Here is a 21406-nt window from a genome sequence, read left to right on the forward strand (position 1 = left end):
TGCCTTTGTGGTGGTGGTGTCAGGATTACCACTAAACAGCTCCCTAAAGCTACTGGGAGGGACTCTCTCTGGGATTTGCTACAAAGAGTCCAGAAGGAGTTGGGCAGCTTAGAAATCTAACAAATAAATGAATAAATAAAAATGTGGGGCCTTTTTGTAATTGATGCCATTCCCCCTGTTCTTGGCTACAGTATTCATAAACTAGTGCTTTGACCATCATTTTGGTGGACCAATCCTTGGTCGAGTGCTTTAGAGTTTTATGTTTGGCCAGTGAAATGCCAACTTCTCCTCCATTTGGCTGTGGAATTGGACGTTGGGAGAAGGAGAAACGCTCGCTGCCTGCTGGTTTGTAGCCATTGGAGGGGTGGGGAGTAGAAGTCTTTCTCCTAGGGAAGGGATAAGTGTTCAGTTTTGGTGTACAAATAATTTATGGCAAGAGTTCTCCAGACTTTGGGACTTGTGGACTTTGGCTCCCAGGGTTTCTCAGCCACCAAAACTAGCTGGGGAATTCTGGGAGTTGAGATCCACAAGTCTTAAAGTCCACAATCTTAACAGTGGTTAGAGTGCAGCACTTCAGGCTATTTCAGCTAAATATTAGCTGTAGTTCAGCAGTTCAAATCTCACCACCGGCTCCAGGTTGACTCAGCCTTCCATCCTTCCGAGGTGGGTAAAATGAGGACCCAGATTGTTGGGGGCAATATGCTGATTCTGTAAACCACTTAGAGAAGCTGTAAAAGCACTATGAAGTGGTATATAGTTATTGCTACAACACTTAGTTATATGGGCTACAAAAATGGTGGAAGGTCTTAAGCATAAAATTTATCAGGAAGAACTTAATGAATTCAATCTGAATAGTCTGGAGGACAGAAGGGAAAGGGGGGACATGATCGAAACATTTAAATATGCTAAAGGGTTAAATAATGTTCAAGAGGAAAGTGTTTTTAATAGGAAAGTGAACACAAGAACAAGGGGGCACAATCTGAGGTTAGTTGGGGGAAAGATCAGAAGCAAGGTGAGAAAATATTATTTTACTGAAAGAGTAGTAGATCCTTGGAACAAACTTCCAGCAGATGTGGTTGGTAAATCTACAGTAACTGAATTTAAACATTCCTGGGATAAACATATATCCATTGTAAGATAAAATACAGGAAATAGTATAAGGACAGACTAGATGGACCATGAGGTCTTTTTATGCCATCAATCTTCTTTGTTTCTATTGCTATATCTCTTGCTGAAGAGTGCTACTGACCTGACTCTACTCCCTACCACCACTCTAGGTCCAATTCAGCCTGTGGTTCCTGCGTTACATCAGCACCCTCAGCCTCTTCGTTTTGGGGATCAAGGCCCCAGGGCTGCCCCGAAAACCCTACATGCTTTTAATTAATGAAGATGAGCGTGATGTGGAAATCACTGAGGTGAGTTTCTTTTCCCCTATCCAAGATAAATATTGCTGTGATTTGTTTTTTTTGTTTTAATTTGAAGACAAAGTGCTTCAGAACTTATGGGGCCCAAATGTAGCTCCTTTCAGCAACTCCTTAAAATATTGTGATCAGTGTGCTAAACACCTTTACAATTAATGTTCCTCTTTTATTCTCTTCCTCCCCACTCTGCCCCACCATCTGCCCGCAATGGGTTGTGAGACAGAAGTACCACTCTGAAGATGGCAATGAATTTGTCATGAAAAATCATGCCAGTTCCCATAATTCTATTTACTACTTTGATGGAGTTTATGAGAGTTTAGTTCAGTGCATCCATAGGATTCCCATTCCTGCTTGCCAGGTTGCTGATATCGATTGGAGATAGGATTGGGATTAAAAATACCATTTTGTTATAGAATAAGAGCTTCTACTTGAACCCAAATGATGACAGCCTAGTAACTAAGCAGCTGCTTAAAATGCCAAAGATCCCAAATCAGCTAAAACTGATTCAAGCAATGAGGACTTATGACTGAAGTCAGAAGTCAACTCTGAAAAGCAAAAGAAAGTTTGATGAAAAAGTGTGGATTATTCAACTGTATACCACTGTAGAAAGTTTGGGGACTTTAAATTGGGATTTGTTACAATAAAAATCCATTCATCCCTTACTGCGAGCATACCAAACCAGGTATCCATTAATGGAGCAGCTCCTGCTGAATTTCTCAGAATATGCCCACTATTTTAGTAAGGTCCCACTCCTCATTACAGATTAACAAGTGTCAATAAGCATCATTTTATAACATATTAACATGATAAAACATGCTTTAAAAATAGATACATGTCTAATTTCGTCTTGTCATAATATTTGTAGAACAAATTGAAAGCTTTATGATATGACTCTCTGAAAAGAAGAATCTATATAATGCTGTTATTTGTTACTATTATTATTTTTGGATAAGGAATTTTAGATCTAGACCTTATTATAATATAGACCAGTGAGTGCTTAGAGCAGTGGTTCTCAACCTTGGGATTGGGACCCCTTTGGGGATCGAACGACCATTTCACAGGGGTCGCCCAAGACCATGGAAAAAGACAAATTTCCAATGGTGTTAGCAACTAAAGCTTCTATTCTGGCATCTCGGAACATATTTTTACAATCCAACCAATCAGGCGTTTACAGGGGGGGGGGGGGTCCCTCTGACCTCTTGCCAATCAGCTTAAAGATCTGTTGGAAGAATTGGCTTAGCGATTGTGAGACTTGAAATTCAGCAGCAGCTCAATCACCAACTGCTGCTCCCCTGTTATTGTTTCTATGAAACATGCAAGTAATATTTTTATATTGCTTCTTCATTGTTATCTAGAGCAAGAATAATAATTATGTCCTGTTTTAGCTTTCCAGGGCATCTAAGTGATCACAAGTCAACTATTTATATAGTTTTATATAAAAAATATCCTACTGAGTCTTGATTGACTACCACTTAAGTATAAAACAACAGTGGCCTGCAGCTGCCAGAAAAGCCAACTCAGTCCTAAGCTGCATCAACAGAGGAATAGCATCAAGGTCACAGGAACTGATAGTACTGCTCTCTACTGCACTAGTGAGGCCACCCTTGCAATACTGCATCCAGTTCTGGTCACCATGATGCAAAAAAGATGCTTATGCCCTAGAAAGAATGCAGAGAAGACAACAAAGATGATAAGGACTCTGGAAGATAAATTGCATGATGATTGGCTAAGGGAACTAGGTATGTTAAGACTTTGGAGAGACTTGACAGTTGCCTCCCAATACTTGAAGGGCTGTCACATGGAAGAGAGGGTTGATTTATTCTCCATAGAACCTGAGGGAAGGGCAAGAAGAACTGGGTAGAAGCTTGTCAGCGGGAGATTCAATATGGGAATAAGGAGAATTTCCTGACAGTGAGAACTATTGATCAGTAGAATAACTTGCCTTCAAAGCTGTGGTGCTATATTACTTGAGGTTTTCAAGAAAATATTGGACAATCATTTGTCTAGTATGGTATGTCTTTCTTTCTTTCTTTCTTTCTTTCTTTCTTTCTTTCTTTCTTTCTTTCTTTCTTCTCCAATACACAATGAGGGTTTTAGTGGGTATATATCTATATAAACATAGTAAAATACATGATGAAGGTTATAGAGGAGATACTCATAGTAAAATACAGTATATCTAAGAAATAATAGAAAAGAAGGTATAGTAATAGAACATATCAATGAAAGAATAGAAGAAGAGATATAGGAATAGAAGAAAGGTATAGGAGATATAGGAGAGCAATAGGATAGGGGACGGAAGGCACTCTAGTATAAGGTCTCCTGCCTTGGGCAGTGGAATGGACTCGAAGACCTCCCAGTTGCTTTCAGCTCTTATGATTCTATAATTCCTATAAAAGTACACTTTAAAATCCTCAGGGAGATTGGTGTACTGTATTTGTTGCAACCAAACATTGAAGATAAATGTGTTATATCATTGTGAATATAGCAACTTTTGAAATATTTCGGAGGCTTTAGTGCCAGAACAAATCTATTACTCATAACTAATTTAAAATGTTTATATATTTAGAAATATAGCAGCAGATGTGTGGGTGTTTACTATCAAATATGTGGATATGTGTACATGTGAATATGCAGCTGGTGTACCACACAGTTAGTATGGAGGATAGACTGTTATGCAAGCTACCTAACCTGCCTCTGGAGAATCCAGAGCATCATACCATGGTCTTTTGAGACTGAAGGATGCCAATGCAATACCACATAGTTCCCAGCGACTGGTAAGCGCCCAGAGGATTGGTCTTCTCTGGGTCCTGTCAGCTAAATAGTGTCGGCTGGCGGATCCGCGAGGGAGGGCCTTCTATGTGGCTGCTCCGACTCTGGATCCAGTTACCACTTGAGATCCGGACGTCCCCCATGCTACTGGCATTCTGGAAAGCCGTAAAGACCTGGCTTTTCTGGAAAGCCTGCGGCTGTTGATCTGATAATGTACCATCGAGATCTGGCCATAAATGGAATGCATGGTTTTTAACTGTCGGTTTTAAATTGTTTTAAATTGCTTTTAGAGATTTTTATATTAATTGTATGTATTATTGTTGCTTGTGAGCTGCCTAGACTCCAATACAAATTGGATAAATAAAATACACTAAGGATCAGATATTCCCATGTTTCATTTGAAGAATGACTTGAGGAAGAGAAATTATTAGAGTCCCAGTATAATGGAAACACAGAAAGCTGCTACGCCAAAGTGGACAATTGGTCAATCTAGTTCGCATACTATAGACTGGCAACAATTCACCAGGATTTTAGGTCAGAGTCTGTTCTAACTATCTGGAGATATTAGATTTAGTTTGGGACCTTCTGCATAAAGTGACAGTTTCCGTTGGGCTACAACCTTTCCCAGGATTAGGAAGGATTCCACCCCATACTGTCATATCTGGAAATAGCCATAGTCAAAAGCTATGTTTGGGTATGACACAATCAGTCAGTGTTTAGCCAGAGGGAAGCATGTGGGAAAGCTGTAGTGTAAGCCTTGGGTGTTAACATAGTTTTAAAATAACCCAATTACAAGAAAAATTGTCTTCAGAAACAAGGAAAAAGCTAATCCCACTTATTTGCATTATATACCTCCTCACTGCAGCCTTTGGACTCATAAAATTTGTGTTGTATCTTCTGGCCTATAAATTGTTGTCTACTTTTCCACTCCACTATGATACATACAGGGAAGAAAATTTCATGAACTTTAAGATCAGATGCCAACTTTCCCCCAACTGGAAATAGATGTTTAGAAGCCTCTGCTTTTAGACACTCATGAATTGTTGTGTATTTTGCAGTAGAGAATTATTAAAGATTAAGATAAGATTAGTTTCAAATAATTTACTTTATTTTAAAGTTGAGCTATTCAAACGAAGTAGGGATTATTGCAATCACAATTCTGGTCCAGACAATGAATTCTGGGTTTGTGGTCTCCTTAGTGTGTATATGTATATGAGTGTGTGTGTGTGTTAATTTATTGGTTAGTAGTGTTCATGAATAAAAACCTTGCCCTCAAGACTGCTCTTATTATGTTTTTCTTGGTTGCTTTCTTCCTTTGAAATGTGATGCCTGAAAAGTCATTGGATTGGTTGATATTTTATAAAGTCTTCTTTCCCTAGTCACATGTAAGTTGGGGTCTGTTGTGGTTAGCTCTGGCCCAGCTCCTGCCCCAAGGAATGTGCAGGTGGATGTGGGGGAAACATCCATATGCCGCAGGCCTGTTTTGCTCCTGATGGAATCTGCCGACGAAGCCTCCTCTGACCAAGGAAGCATGAGTGATAGGGAAGAGGGGAGTTTGGCAGACAGCCCGGGAGGAGATCAATCATCTGTATCATCCTTGGATTCTGAACAAGAATTAATGACACATCCATGCATGCGTAGAGTGATGCATAGGAGACGATAACTGAAGGATTATTACAAGAGAAAATGAGGCCACCTGTGGTTGGGTGGGGCTGCTGTAATTAGTGCTACAGATAAAAAGAACAGTGTGCTGGTTTAGCCTTGTGGCAGTTTATCTGACTCATTGTTTCATCAAGATCGTGGTTTGTGTGCTGTTCAAGATTGTGTGGGGATTCTCTGGACTTTAGAATTGGACTCAATTTCCCAGTTATTGGGTGAGCAATTGGATTGCATTTAACCTGTGCCTTGTGTGTACCAGAAAATCCCTTTGACATTTAAAAAGGGAGCTGTTTCTGTTTTTCTGTTTATAAAAACTTTTGGGATTTCCTTTTATCGTGTGGTGTGTGTCTTCCTGGATTAATTACCCTGTAATTACGGGTGGTTGAAACACGCCGGCAGAACAGGGTCACAGTTCCCAAAATTCTCTTCCAAATGAAAGCCTCGGCATTCTGGAGAGTGTACTAGGATGGGAAAGGCTATTTTCTATGCCTTTTAACAAACAAAGCCTACATTTTCCTTATTTACTTATTTAAATTTATATGCCACCCATCTTAGTATCTAAAGTAACTGTGGGATGCTTGTCCTTTCAAGTCCCTTTCTTTTCTTACCTGTCAGTTCTTGACTACGCCTTGTCGAACAAGTGCCAACCTTCTCAAATATTTCCAGCAAACTTGCCCCAAATCTCATCCCTTCCCATTTACTTATTTCTCTCCCTTATTTTAGCCCCTGCTTCCAGATGCCAGGCAGAACGCCTCCACGTGGAAGGATATGGGCCAGAAAATACTCCTCCTCGTACAATACATGTGGCCAAAGAAGAACTATCCACTTCAGGCCATGGTGATATTCTGTCTGATGCTGATGGGGCTGGAGCGTGTCATCAATGTCTTTGTGCCCATCTACTACAAGCATATCGGTAAGAAGCGTGGGTGACTCGCAGGCAGGCATAGTGCTGCCTCTAGGGCAGGGCTGGTCAAACCTTTGGCAAAGCAGGGATTGCACTGAATGATGTGTGGGCAGGTTTAATGCAGCGCTTCTCAATCTTAGCAATTTTAAGCATTCACTGGGGAATTCTGGGAGCTGAAGTCCACAGATCTTAAAGTTTGCTAAGAAACCCCTGGTTTAACTGAGTGGGTTGATGATACAGTGGTACCTCTACTTACGAACTTAATTTGTTCTGTGACCAGGTTCTTAAGTAGAAAAGTTTATAAGAAGAAGCAATTTTTTCCCATAAGAATCAATGTAGAAGCAAATAATGTGTGCGATTGGGGAAACCACAGGGTGGGTGGAGGCCTTGTTTCCTCCCAGGAGATTCCTAAGAGAAGCCCCATGGAGGCTTCTCCACACCATTTCCGGCCCTGTTTCCTCCCAGGAGATTCCTAGAGAGGCCCCACGGAGGCTTCTCCCCGCCTTTTCTGGCCCTGTTTCCTCCCAGGAAATTCCTAGAGAGGCCCCACAGAGGCTTCTCCCCGCCGTTTCCGGCCCTGTTTCCTCCCAGGAGATTCCTAGAGAGGCCCCACGGTGGCTTCTTCCTGCCTTTCCCGCCCCTGTTTCCTCCCAGGAGATTCCTAGAGAGGCCCCACAGAGGCTTCTCCCCGCCTTTTCCGTTTACAGTTTTGGAGGCTCGGGTTTGTAAGTGGAAAATGGTTCTCGAGAAGAGGCAAAAAAATCTTGAACACCCAGTTCTTATCTAGAAAAGTTCGTAAGTAGAGGAGTTCTTAGGTAGAGGTACCACTATACAAAGTGAGAGGTGCTGTGTGACACATGGGGAAATCAGGATTTATTTTATCTCCTGGAGAGGGTACATAGAGTTTTCTTCATTGCGTTTTATAATTATGCTAAGCCTGTTTTCAAATTACCCTTCTGGCCTGGCCTGTTTCCAATGTCAAAATAATAACAAATTCAAACTCAGTAATATAATCGGGAAAGGATTGAAGAGGGACAGGTTTCAGGTTGCTCACCCCTGCATTGTGTAATAGGGGGTGAAGATTCGTTTCCGAAGCTTGTGGAATGCCCTCTATTTTACTTAGTGCTCCAAATTAGCCAGCAGAGGGAGCCCTTACACAACTGCTTACACAATGTAGAATATTTTCATAGAAAGGGTCCAGTACAAGGAATCCAGCTTAGTTACTTGGTATTAGCTGTTAAATTTCTGGTAATTACAAATATTTGTGAGCCTTAGCCACCTGGAAGCTCTCCCAAGTTGCGAGTCCTTAACAAGCACTTGTTTTGAGCACAGATTGCAAAGCAATGTTTGATGAGGCTCTTAACCAACTTCACTCCCCAGAGTGACTGCCAGCAAAACGCTTGACACATATATAGGTGGTGGAAAAGAGCTTTATATGTGTCAGGGCATGTTCCTCTGGTCCCTTTGAAGCACTTCCACACCTCTGCAAAAAGTGAGGCAATGGATTGGGATAGCAAAGCGTTCGACTGCACTACTTGGAATTGCAGGGAAAAATCAGATCCTGGTGCTCTTTTACGTCATCAGAAATGCCCTTCGTGCTGAAAAACACCAATTTTGCAGAACTCATTACTTAATACCACACATATTCTAAAACAAATACAGTGTGTGAGCACCATTTCTGCCCGCAAATGTACTCTTGATATTTCTGCCACTTCATTTTCAGGTCGCCTTAGAAGATACCTTTATTTTTCATCAACTTCTTCAGTGTTCTGTCTTTGTTCTTCATCAAGATTCGCCCCTTCAGGGAAGCCCTTTCTTGATAAAAACTGTGGCTTCACCTTACAACTTCCCCAACCACTCTTGTCTTATGCCCACTTTCTCTACCCTTCTTCCATCTCCAACGTCTCCCATCTCGTGTGTGGTTTTTGATGTCTAGGTGGAAAATTGCATCTTTATCTGCAAAATTACAGCTCATAATTTGGGTAGTGATGGGATTATGATTTTATAGGGCTGGGGCTCAAGATAACTTTACCCTTAGATTATCTACTGTTGACCTATCCAGATTCCTAAGAGGTCAGTAAGGAGCGAGTCCAAGTGCACTAGGGTGCCTTCCGTCCCCTGTCCTATTGCTCTCCTATATCTCCTATACCTTTCCTCTATTCCTATATCTCTTCTTCTATTCTTTCATTGATATGTTCTATTACTATATTTTCTTTTCTATTCTTTCTTAGATATATTTTACTATGAGTATGTCCTCTACAACCTTCATCATGTATTTTACTATGTGTATATAGATATATACCCACTAAAACCCTCATTGTGTATTGGACAAAATAAATAAAATAAATAATCTTTTTCACCTGGGAGGATGTGAATTTCAGTAGCTTTTTAAATGCTCCCGAACACCTCTCCCTATTCTCTCACCAGGTCTCCAATCCTGAGCCCCCACTGTGAACTCCCATCCTGCGTCATTCTAGACTAAACTCTCTGTTGAATTTTTATGCCAGCTCTTTGTTAGTAGAAGCTGTTGGCGTTTGCCAGGTTCCCATGCCCTGGTGGGCACCGCGAGTGCCAATTCAGGGCAGCTATTGAGAGGTATTTGAATAGAGGGGATGGACTCTAGACCTGCCTTTCAGCCCTGACTTTTAGACTTTACAAAAGAACCCCTGTAGGCGGGAGGCATGGAACTGCCAACGGCATACAAAATGGCTGGAGGAGAAGGAATCTGGGAGCAGGGCGTCTCTGCCCTACATGCTAAGTAGCTCCGAGGCAGAGACATTGTCTTCCTTGGGCCCACCTGCAAGAGGATCTGCTCTGCAGATTTTAACCAGATCCATGCTTTGGCCTGAATGCAGCTGTCTGGTGTAGGGAGTCCTCAATTTATGACCTCAGTTGAGCCTATTGCTAAGCAAGAAATCTGTTAAGTGAATTTTGCTCCCATTTTACAACAGTAGTTAATCATTGCAATTCTAAAGTTAGTAACATAGTTGCTAAGTTAAGGGAATGACTGCATGTGGGTTTGTATGTTTTTAAATAATCTTCATTAAGTATTTACAATACCATAAAATAAACAAAGACAAAGACAGAATTAGAACACAACTTATACAGGCATTTAAATATCATTCATAGTTACAGTTACATATCAGGTCTTAAACACTCAACAATTTACACATCTGACAACCTCCCTGTTGATGTTATTGTTACAGCTTTAAAAAAAATATATCAGCCTACTAATTTTTACATTGTTATATTTATTTATTTATTAGATTGATATGCCGCCCCTCTCCACAGACTCGGGGCAGCTCACAGCAGTGATAAAACAATATACCACAACAAATCTAATATTGAAGTCTAAAATAACAATTTACATTAAAAAGCTAAAAAAACCCATTATATAAAAAGCATACAGACAAACATACCATACATAAAACTACATAGGCCCGGGGAGATGTCTCAGTTCCCCCATGCCTGACGTCAGAGGTGGGTTTTAAGAAGTTTACGAAAGGCAAGGAGGGTGGGGGCAGTCCTCATCTCTGGGGGGAGCTGGTTCCAGAGGATCGGGGCTGCCACAGAGAAGGCTCTTCCCCTGGGTCCCTCCAGCCGACATTGTTTAGTCGACGGGACCCGGATAAGGCCAACTCTGTGGGACTTAACTGGCCACTGGGATTCATGCAGCAGAAGGCAGTCTCGCAGATATTCTGGTCCGGTGCCATGAAGGGCTTTATAGGTCATAACCAACACTTTGAATTGTGACCGGAAACTGATCAGCAACCAATGTAGACTGCAGAGTGTTGCCTCCATCTTACAGCAGTTGCCATTTTCTCCGTGTAAAATACACTGCTCAAAAAAAAATAAAAATAACGGGAGCACTTAAACAACACAACGTAACTCCAAGTAGATCAAACTTCTGTGAAATCAAACCATTCACTTAGGAAACAACACCGATTCACATGCTGTTGTGCGCATTCAACATTGTACAGAACAAAGTATTCAATGAGAATATTTCATTCATTCACATCTAGGATGTTATTTGAGTGTTCCCTTTATTTATTTTTGAGCAGTCTAGTATACTTTATATCTTTGTGTGGGAACAGCATGGTCTTAACATCACCTACAAAATACAACAAAATGGAAGTGGGGGGAGGGGGAGGGGAGAAGTCTCTTCCCACCATGTGGAAGGATTGAAAGGCGAAAAAGAGGGGCACTGCCAGATGGGGTTCACCCACCCTGCCAGTTAGGATTACCCAGCAAAGTGCCGCTGGCGGCAAACAAACAGGGGGCCTTTGTGTCTCCCCAGCAGCCTAGCAGGGGGTTGGGAGTGGGGCCTTTGTTGCTGTGTGCGGTTCCTTGAAGGGGGGCGGGGAGAACAAAGGCAGCGAGGAGATTCCACTGGAGGCTCTTCGGCCCGCCGGAAAAAGCTTGAGGAGACCATTCAGAAAACCCCGTCTGCCGAAGGAAAATCCGCACTGGGAGAGCTGGTTCTGACCCAGAATAGGACCTTTTTAGTTATGGGCTGCCTGTTCAGGTGTAGAAAAACCGAATCCAAGAGGGGAAAAAGCCTTCCCTGCTCTCGGGGGATTATCCAGGCAGCTTACCTCAAGTGACTCAAACCTCCCTCAGCAGCAGTCAAAGGTTTAAAACAGGGCAGTGTTTTGGTTAGAGAAAAAATGGCTGCCACTGAGATATTCTCTTCCCCCTAGGCTTATAAAATTTATGCATGGTATGTCTGTATGTATGATTCGTTTCTTAAATTGGGGTTTTTTTACATTACTTTTAATATCGACTGATAAGGTCCCACGGAGTTGGCCTTCTCCAGGTCCCATCGACTAAACAATGTCGTTTGGCGGGCCCCAGGGGAAGAGCCTTCTCTGTGGCGGCCCCGGCCCTCTGGAACCGACTCCCCCCAGAGATTAGAATTGCCCCCACCCTCCCTGTCTTTCGTAAACTACTCAAGACTCATTTATGCCGCCAGGCATGGGGGAGTTAAGATATTCCTTCCCCCTAGGCCATTACAAGTTATGCATGGTATGTTTGTGTGTATGTCTGGTTTTATTATAAGGATTTTTAGTTGTTTTATTAATTGGATTGTTACATGCTGTTTTTATCATTGTTGTTAGCTGCCCCGAGTCTGTGGAGAGGGGCGGCATACAAATCCAATAAATAATAATAATAATAATAATAATAATAATAATAAGATTTGTTCATATTGTCTTTTTACTGTTGTTAGCTGCCCCGAGTCTACGGAGAGGGGCGGCATACAAATCTAATAAATAAAATAAATAAATAAATAAATAAATAAATATACAGTGGAGGGGGGGAAGTATTTTTTAAATTTGTTAAAAAAATCAGACTGTGATTTTTGGGGTGTGTTTTCTCATGTTGTCTCTCATGGTTGAGGTCTATCTATGATGTCAATTGCAGGCATCTCTCATTTTTTTAAGTGGGAGAACTCGCACAACTGACTAAGTACTTCCCCCCCCACAGACTGTATTTCATTTCAAAGAAAATGCTTTAAAATCGGGCACTACCACAGAGAAGGCCCCTCCCATTATTTCCCTGTTCGTCAGAACATCATATACTTATTTCCGCCCCAAACCCTGGAAGAAAGGATTCTTTGAAGATCTTTACACATGGGTTAGGGGATGAAGGAGAGGGGGGGGGAGAAGAAGGCTGCTTTGAATTCAAAGCCATTTGGGGATAGGATGCTGGGATGAAGGTGAAGAGTTCCCAGTAGGAGGCCACTGGATACTCATCAAGCTGTTTCCTGCCCATTAACCATCCATGACTGATGATGGATGTCTCTTCCCTACTTCAGGCTGCATCTAGGGGGCTTCTCTTAGATCCTAGCTTGACAGAACCACCTCCTAGGCTGCCCGGTTTGTAGTTACCCTTTCTTTCCGCAAGAGAGATTTGTCCTATCAGAAGAGATTCATTAGTAGGGCACTCATGGGTAATTCTGACTTTAACCCTGCTTCCTCTTGATCTAGTGAGGCCGGTCTCCTCTGGTACTGGTCAAGCCAGCATGGCATGCTATGACAATGAGCCGGATTTATTTATTGTACAGTGGTACCTCTACTGAAGAACACTTTTACTTAAGAACTTTTCTAGATAAGAGCCGGGTGTTCAAGATTTTTTTGCCTCTCCTTAAGAACCATTTTCTACTTAAGAACCTGAGCCTGGAAAAATTTCCCAAGAAACTTGAGAGCGGCCACTTTCCTGCCATTCTCCCTTTAATTCTGGCCACCTCGGGCTTTTCTGGGCTTTCAGAGGAGCCTTTCGATGGCGCTTAAGGAGGCTTTGGCAGTCCAGAGCGAACAAAGCATTTTCCTTTCTCTGGGCACCTGGAGAGGGAATAAACCTCTGCCAGTGTCCAGAGAAAAGAAATGCTCCCTTCGCTCTAGACAGCGACTGTCCTCCTCCTCTTCTTCTTCCTCCTCCTCCCACCCAAATTTTGAACTTTTATTTCTTTCCTAATGGGTTTGCATGCATTATTTGCTTTTACATTGATTCCTATGGGGAAAAAGTGCTTCTACTTACAAACTTTTCTACTTAAGAACCTGGTCATGGAACGAGTTAAGTTCTTAAGTAGAGGTACCACTGTATTTATTTCAGTTTATAACCCGCCCATCTCCTGACAGACTCAGGGCGGCTTACAACAATAAAACAAGTTACACCGTTTAGAAGCAGAAAAATCCGAAAGCAAGTTCATTAATCCCCATTCTTTGGAAAATGGAGGCATTTTCTGAGTATATACTTTACACAGACAGAGTTGGACATAGTGATACATCCATTCACTCTGATAGAATGGTATTTACAAGAAAGATTAAAAGGTTCCTTGGGGATACTCCAAATAACTTAAAGAGTAGATGATAAAGGAAGAAAAAAAAATATGTTCACTTCAAAGAGTAGGACTACAGTTCAAGTATATGTTATGTTCTGTACGTTTGCAGAAATATATGAAAATTTATTTCTGACGAAGGGAATTCTTCATAAGGACCTATGAAACTGTATAATTTCTTATGAATCCAATGACCTGTGAATCAAAAACGATTTATTATATAACTGTGTAATTATTGTTTTGACACTTTGTTATGTTTTATTGTTGCTTGTAACATAAAATTTGAAAGTAAAAATAAAAATTATATTTAAAAAAAGATACAAAAATTAAAACCCCAGTATTAAAAAACATTCCTCCATCCATCATTCATCGGTACTGGCCGGAACAGAGGGTTGGTGCTCAACGGCCTCAGACCTGCTGGCAGAGCCTTGTTTTTAAGGCATCTCAGAAGGGCAGGAGGGTGGGGGCGGTGTGAATCTCTGGGGGGAATTGGTTCCAAGGAACTGGAGCAGCCACAGAGAAGACTCTTCCCCATGGTCCCGCCAGTCAGCATTGTTTGGCTGATGGGACTCAGAGGGGGCCAACCCTGTGGGATCTAATTGGTCACTGGGACATATGAGGCAGAAAATGGTCCCATAAATAATCTGGTCCTAAGCCATGTAGGGCTTTATAGATGATAAACAACACCTTAAATTGCGTTCAGAGACCGATCGGAAGCCAGTGCAGCTCATAGAGTTTTGGAGTTATATGGGTGTATCCTGGTACACACATAACAGCTCGCATGGCTGCATTCTGGACTAATTGAAGTCTCCGAATGTTCTATAAGGGTAGCCCCATCTAGAGCGGATGGCATAGCATCTCAGTTTTGAGATTTATTGAGCTGAGATGGGACCCACTGCCGAAGGATATATGAAGGGGATTGGCAGTGGACAGACAGATAAATTGGGTTAAAGGATTGTGACTTTCGGGGTTAACTGTTGTCCTCCTACCCTCTAGTGGATGACCTGACAGAGAGAGTGACTTGGTACGCAGTGCTTGAGACCATTTGCATCTATGCATTCCTGAAGCTCCTTCAGGGAGGAGGAGCAGGTAAGTTATCGTGTGAAAGTTATAAGGTGCATATGATTTACTGAAAGTTGCTGTGGGGTGCCTGTCCTAGCCCTTAACATCCAGTATGACATATAATTGATTCCCTTTGTGCACTTCAAGAAACATACCAGCTCAGCTTTAGAGCATAACTAATTAATTAATTGTTTTTAGTATTAGATTATTGTTATGCGCTGTCTTATTATTGCTGTTAGCCGCCCCGAGTCTCCGGAGTGGGGCGGCATACAAATCCAATAAATAAATAAAATAAAATAAATAAGTAACTGAATTTTTGAAATGGAAGCGGTTGAAGAGCTTTGGAACAAAAGCAGCTCTTCTACTTCCCTTTCCTATCTAATATAGCAGTAGTTCTCAACCTGGGGGTCGAGACCTCTTTGGGGGTCGACCGACCATTTCACAGGGGTCGCCTAAGAACATGAGAAAAGACAAATTTCCCATGGTGTTAGGAACTAAAGTTTCTATTCTGGCGCCTTTGAACATATTTTTACAATCCGACCAATCAGGGGTTATAGTGGGGGTGTCCCTCTGACTTTTCTGCCAATCAGCTTAAAGCTCTGCTGGGAGAATTGGCGCTAAACTTATGGTTGGGGGTCACCACAACACGAGGAACTGTATTAAGGGATCGCGGCATTAGAAAGGTTGAGAACCACTGTAATATAGGATTATAAACCGCAGACTGTGATCATGAGATGTGTGCCTCCCCACCCTATTCAAATTTGCTCGGTTGGAAGCTTTAAATGCTTGCGTGCTCAGCCCCCCCATGTAGATAAAAGAATTTGTGGGGAAAATACAAACGGATCACGATGGCTGGAGAATTAGAAGACCGAGGCTAGACTTGGCCAAATGGGCTGGGGATCCTGAGCCATTGAAACCGACCATTTCTAACAGGCCCCAGATTAGGGAAGAATTATCCCCGTTCAAAGTATTGGGAGTGCAGTCAGGTTTTCCGCTGCGAAACCGAAACGCCTACGCTGGAAGTAATGTAACACGTGCTTGCCGCAGGAACGACCGGCTTCATTAGCAACATGCGTACCTTTCTGTGGATCCGCGTGCAACAGTTCACCAGCCGCGAAGTCCAGGTGGAGCTCCTCCGGCATCTCCACAACCTCTCTCTCCGCTGGCACCTGGAGCGCAAGACAGGCGAGGTCTTGCGCAGTGTCGACCGAGGCACTAGCAGCATCAACAACTTACTCAGGTATGGAGACACCTCTGACTGGTGGGAATCCGTCAGTGTTCAATAGTTGGCGGGGATTCCTGCAGTCGGCTTTTCTCCTTCTCAGCCCAGTGGAGGACAGGGGGGACGGGGGGGACGGAGGAGTTTTGAAAGGGGCCCTTTTATTTATAGAAACATAGAAGATTGATGGCAGAAAAAGACCTCCTGGTCCATCGAGTCTTCGGAGAGGGGCGGCATACAAATCTAATAAATAAATAAATGAAGGAAGGAAGGAAAGAAAGAAAGAAAGAAAGAAAGAAAGAAATCTAGTCTGCCCTTGTACTATTTCCTGTATTTTTATCTTATTTTATGTATTTATTTATTTATTTATTTGTCAAACAAGTATTTATTTATTTATTTATTTATTTATTTATTTATTTCTTAGATTTGTATGCCGCCCCTCTCCGAAGACTCGGGGCGGCTAACAACAGTAAAAAAGACAATGTAAACAAATCTAATATTAAAAATAATCTTAAAAAACCCAATTTAAAGAACCAATCATGCATACAAGCATACCATGTATAAATTCTATAAGCCTAGGGGGGAAGGGAAAATTTCAATTCCCCCATGCCTGATGACAGAGGTGGGTTTTAAGGAGCTTGCGAAAGGCAAGGAGGGTGGGGGCAACTCTGATATCTGGGGGGAGTTGGTTCCAGAGAGTCGGGGCCGCCACAGACAAGGGTCTTCCCCTGGGTAACGCCAGATGACATTGTTTAGTCGACGGGACCCGGACAAGGCCCACTCTGTGGGACCTAACTGGTCGCTGGGATTCGTGCGTAATACTGTAGTATTATACTACACGGAGTACATGAGTCTACGAAGAGGGACGGCATACAAATCTAATAAATAAATAAATAAATAAATAAATAAATAAATATTAACATAACATAAGTAGAACGTAGTAATAGAAAGGATAATAAGACAGTAGGATAGGGACATTAGGCACAAAAGTGCACTTATGCACGCCCCTTACAGACCTCTTAGAAAAGGGGAGAGGTCGATTGTAGATAATGTAAGGTTGACCACTCTGTCGCTGAAATCGTATTTTCGGCAGTCTAGTTTGGAGCGATTTACTTTCAGTTTGTATCTTATTACGTGCTCTTGTGTTGTTGTTGTTGTTAAAGGTGAAGTAGTCACAGACAGGGAGTACATTATGATGTATGATTTTATGAACAACAGCTAAATCAGTTCAGAGACGACGTAGTTGTAAATTTTGTTAACACTGTGTCTCCCACCTTCTCATCCTACAGTTACATCGTATTCAGCATCTTCCCCACAGTGGCTGATATTATAATAGCTATTGTGTATTTCGCCATTACCTTCAGCGGATGGTTCGGCCTCATCATCTTCCTCTGCATGAGCCTTTACCTCTGTGAGTATTTTGATGCCATGGGGCAGCAGTCCGGGGGCAAAGTGGGGGGGGGGCAGAGAAAGGTTTCCATTGTCTTCAGAATTAAGCCTGTGGTATCGGCCTAAAAGAATTAGGAATTATAATTAAATAAAATCCTTCTCCCATGTAATCCTTTTCCCTCCTGATTACAAACCATAATCTCCAGCTGTGAAGGCCAATGATCAAAATAGCTGGGTCTTCTGGAGTTACAGTGCCAAGATACTTAGAGGAGAAGCCGTTTTTAGAAAAAAAAGCAGGTGATTCAGTTCTGATCCAGTGCCCAACCTAGATCATTAAAAGTGATTTGTAACACTTTAAGCTCCTGCTGGGACACTGATCCAAATTGTTCTCTGAATCTGCTTTACATTGCTGAACAAGCAGAGTCTTTGATCTTCAGCTGCGCTAAGAGAGAATTCTGTATCTCTTCTGCTCCTCCCAGATCTCGTAAGCAAAGAAAGTGAAGCTATGCAGGTAGTATGACAGACATACATAATATTTTGTTGTGATCTGACATGGCTTAGGACCAGATTACTTACAGGACCGCCTTCTGCCTCATGTGTCCCAGCGGCCAGTTAGAGTTGGCCTTCTCCAGGTCCCGTCAGCTAGGCAATGCCTAGGGGAAGAGCCTTCTCTGTGACGGATTTTCTTTATTTTTAAAAATATGGGATATTTGAACATTCCAACAAAGTGAATCAAAATGTGTCATTTTCTTAGGACAAAGGGATGCCTATTTCAAGGTCAGAACAATGTGCACATTCCTACATCAGAGCTATCGCTGCTTGCCTGTCTCTGTTAGGGTGAAAGAAGTAGTATGTATGTATATGGATACATAACAAAATAATTTGCTGAATAATTTGATGAGTAGATACATGCTGAAATAATTTTAATTTTTAAAAATGCTTTTCCCTTTGCCATTTTTTTAAATAGTCTTGGTTATGAGTCGAAATGGAAAGAAACAAATGCTATTTCTGATAACACCTGGGTGAATTTGCTATCGTGATAATTGCCCTCTGTTTTTTCCCCACGTAGCACTGACTATAATACTGACTGAATGGCGAACAAAGTACCGCCGTGACATGAATCTTCGTGACAATGATGCCAAATCTCGAGCTGTTGACTCACTTCTCAACTTTGAGACGGTACTTAGGATCTCCACTTACCATAGCTGGTGGGTGGGAATAGGAAATACATGGAGTGGTAGGAAACCATTCTGGCTGCCTCCCCCCACCCACCCCATTGTTTGAAATTGATTGCTTCAGTTTCACATTTTTGCTTAAAAGAGGACCAGGAAGAGATTTCCACTTTGATCTAACGCTCAACCTTCCCCTCCCCTCATCCGGATTGAATGAATATATCTTTGCATGTCAAGAGTTAACTTAGAATAAAAGTTGGGTAACTTAAAGTAGGGAACATCAATTCTGTACTGACCAATCCCTGGTTTGCTTTGTTGCAGGTGAAGTATTACAATGCAGAGAACTATGAGGCAAGACGCTTCAATGATGCCATTGTCAAGTATCAGGTATAGAAGGATCAATTCAATGTTTGGACTTGTTTCTTTCATGTCTGTTATAAAGTACTCGGGCAGGGGGATCTTAGCAACTTTTAGAGTTGTCAAGGATTATACTATCCTAGGTAATATTCCACTTAAGGTAAAAAGGTTGTGAGTATTCAAAGCAGTCATACTGCTGAGTCATAGTGACTAAGCTGCAACCTGATTGGGCTAGAAAAGTATAAGAAGTAATGCACCTTTGCCATGGTTGTTGTGGTTGGTTAGTTGGTTGGTTAGTCTTGTGGGTGGATTGGTTTACTGTATTGTGGTTTACAGTTGTAGTAAAGCACTTTCTGTAAATAGAAGAATAGGAGAGATTCTATTTTTGATACATTGAAGAGTAAAAATTCTTCAACCAGTTCCTACTGAATTGTCTTCATTCTTCATCAGCTTCAGTTCCTGAGTTCCTGTGTCACACATTCCTCTGCCTAGCCAGTAGCTTTTGAACGCAACTAGGGCATGGTCTTCAGCTCCCAGAATTCTTTGTTGGCTGGAGAATTCTGGGAATTGAAGTCCACAAGTCTTAAAAGTTGCCAGGTTTGACAACCTCTGATCTATCATCTCTATACTCCTTTGTTTGAATGTATGGGCACATACATGCAGTCATTTGGAAAGGAAAGAATAGTTCCATTTTCTTGGGGAAGGAAGTGGGAAGCGTTGCACATAAGCCTCTAGGAAGGGAATCAGTAAGAATATCACAACAAGGAAGATTTAAGATATGGCAAATCAGAGATGTTTTCCCGGAGTTTGTAACACTGGCATGTTTGTTAAAGATGATTCTCTTCATGTGCTAGTAAATAGAAGGTGGTCCTTGACTGTACAACTAAAATTTGGGGCTCAATTGTGGTCGGCAAGTGAATGTTTCCCCACATTTGTTAAGTGAATCACTGCAGTTGTTACATCCATAAGTAGTTAACCAATCTGGCTCCCCATTGACTTTGCTTGTCAGAAGATAGTAAAAGATGATTACAAGACCTCAAGACACCACAACTGTCATAAATATGAACCAGTTGCCGAGCACCCATATTTTAAGCACATGATTACGAGGATGATTCATTGTTTGTAAGAGTGGGGGAAACAGTTGTAACTTACCTTTTTCAGTGCTGCTGTAACTTCGAACAGTCACTAAGCAAATGGTAATAAGTCGAGCACTACCTGTATAGCTGCTCAGATGCTGCCCAAACTTTGCAGCAGAGATGGGTTCCCCCAGTTCGGATTGGTTCACTCAAACCGGTAGCGACCCGCTGGTGATGTCACAATGATACCATAGAACTGGTTCAGTTGGTGCCAGTCCATGGGCGCCACCATCTTTTTTTGAATTTTTTTAAAATTTTTAAAACTTTTTTTTTAAAAAAAAAAATCTTCTGAGCATTACAGAAGCCGAGTTTCTGGCACTGTGCATGCGGTCACCATCTTGTTTTCGGCTCCACCCCCCCACCCACCCCCGGATTTTTCTGCACTGCGCAAGCATGCCCATGCGACATGTCAATCATGGTCATTTCTGTTGTGGAGAGTTTGGATAGGCTCAGAAAGATTACAAGTTTAGTTAGTCCTGTCCAGTAAATAGGATTGGCATATCCAGAGGAGAGAAATATTCTAAAAATGCATTGGGTTCAGCCACCCAATCTAAATTGTCTAAATTTAATTTTATCTAATTATTTAAGTAAATTAATGTACTTAATTTAAGTAATCTAATGCAGTGTTTCCCAAACTTGGCAACTTGAAGATATCTGGACTTCAACTCTGCAAAGACTGCAAATGCTGGCTGGGGAATTCTGGGAGTTGAAGTCCAAATATCTTCAAGTTGCCAAGGTTGGGAAACACTGATCTAATGTATCTAAGTAATGTTTTTTAAAATTGTCCTGTAGAAGGATGAAGAAGATATAACTCGTCCATTCTTGGATGCCTCATTGGTCTCTGATGCAGTGTGCAAGTTCTGTTGAACAATGTCTATGCGCTGAAGTTTTTTTCAAGATTGCACCGTGCAGCTCTTGATCCCCCCCCCCCCCTTCCTTTTCTTTTGGTAGGTTGCAGAATGGAAAGTGAATGCCTCTCTGGCCCTGTTAAATCAGACACAGAACCTGGTGATTGGTGGAGGGCTGCTGGCTGGATCCCTCCTATGTGCTTCTTACGTGATTAAGAGGAAGCTCTATGTAAGTTCTCGCTGACTGCATGCTGGAAGTGATTTGGGTTTCTCTCTGTACAGAGAATCTGAAACAAGAACCAGTCTACAACTCCTCCTTACCGTTGAGGCTCCCCCTCTTCGAGATGAAGCATTGGGCTTCCTGCATGACTTGCCACAAGACGTTTTTAGACTATTACAGTCAGTGATGGGCTACTGCCCCCATTGGGGGGGGGGGGGCACAGGGGTAGCACGTTTATGCACTATTTATTGAATATTTAATAGTTTTTTTATTGTCCTTCCTTCTCTGGTACCTTAGCATGACCCTTAATGACTTTTAAAACAGGAAATAATTAAATAGTATGTTTTTACCCATAAACACTTCAATCATTTTAATCATGATCTAGAACTGAACTTTTATAGCAGTTAAAGAA

The 21406-nt window shown here is 41.9% G+C and overlaps 1 protein-coding gene across 1 annotated transcript in view; it reads left to right on the forward strand.

The window, feature by feature from the left end:
- The window catches only part of ABCB6 (ATP binding cassette subfamily B member 6 (LAN blood group)), a 58378-nt gene that overhangs the window by 9894 nt on the left and 27078 nt on the right, over positions 1-21406 (forward strand). The window contains exons 3-10 of the mRNA XM_070729539.1: positions 1278-1415; positions 6573-6762; positions 14588-14680; positions 15701-15893; positions 17162-17283; positions 18331-18440; positions 18755-18820; positions 20878-21003. Of these exons, the coding sequence (XP_070585640.1) occupies positions 1278-1415; positions 6573-6762; positions 14588-14680; positions 15701-15893; positions 17162-17283; positions 18331-18440; positions 18755-18820; positions 20878-21003 (1038 nt within the window). The remainder of the gene's footprint in view (positions 1-1277; positions 1416-6572; positions 6763-14587; positions 14681-15700; positions 15894-17161; positions 17284-18330; positions 18441-18754; positions 18821-20877; positions 21004-21406) is intronic.

Source organism: Erythrolamprus reginae, chromosome 1 (genome assembly GCF_031021105.1).
Source record: "Erythrolamprus reginae isolate rEryReg1 chromosome 1, rEryReg1.hap1, whole genome shotgun sequence".
NCBI classification, from domain to species: domain Eukaryota; kingdom Metazoa; phylum Chordata; class Lepidosauria; order Squamata; family Dipsadidae; genus Erythrolamprus; species Erythrolamprus reginae.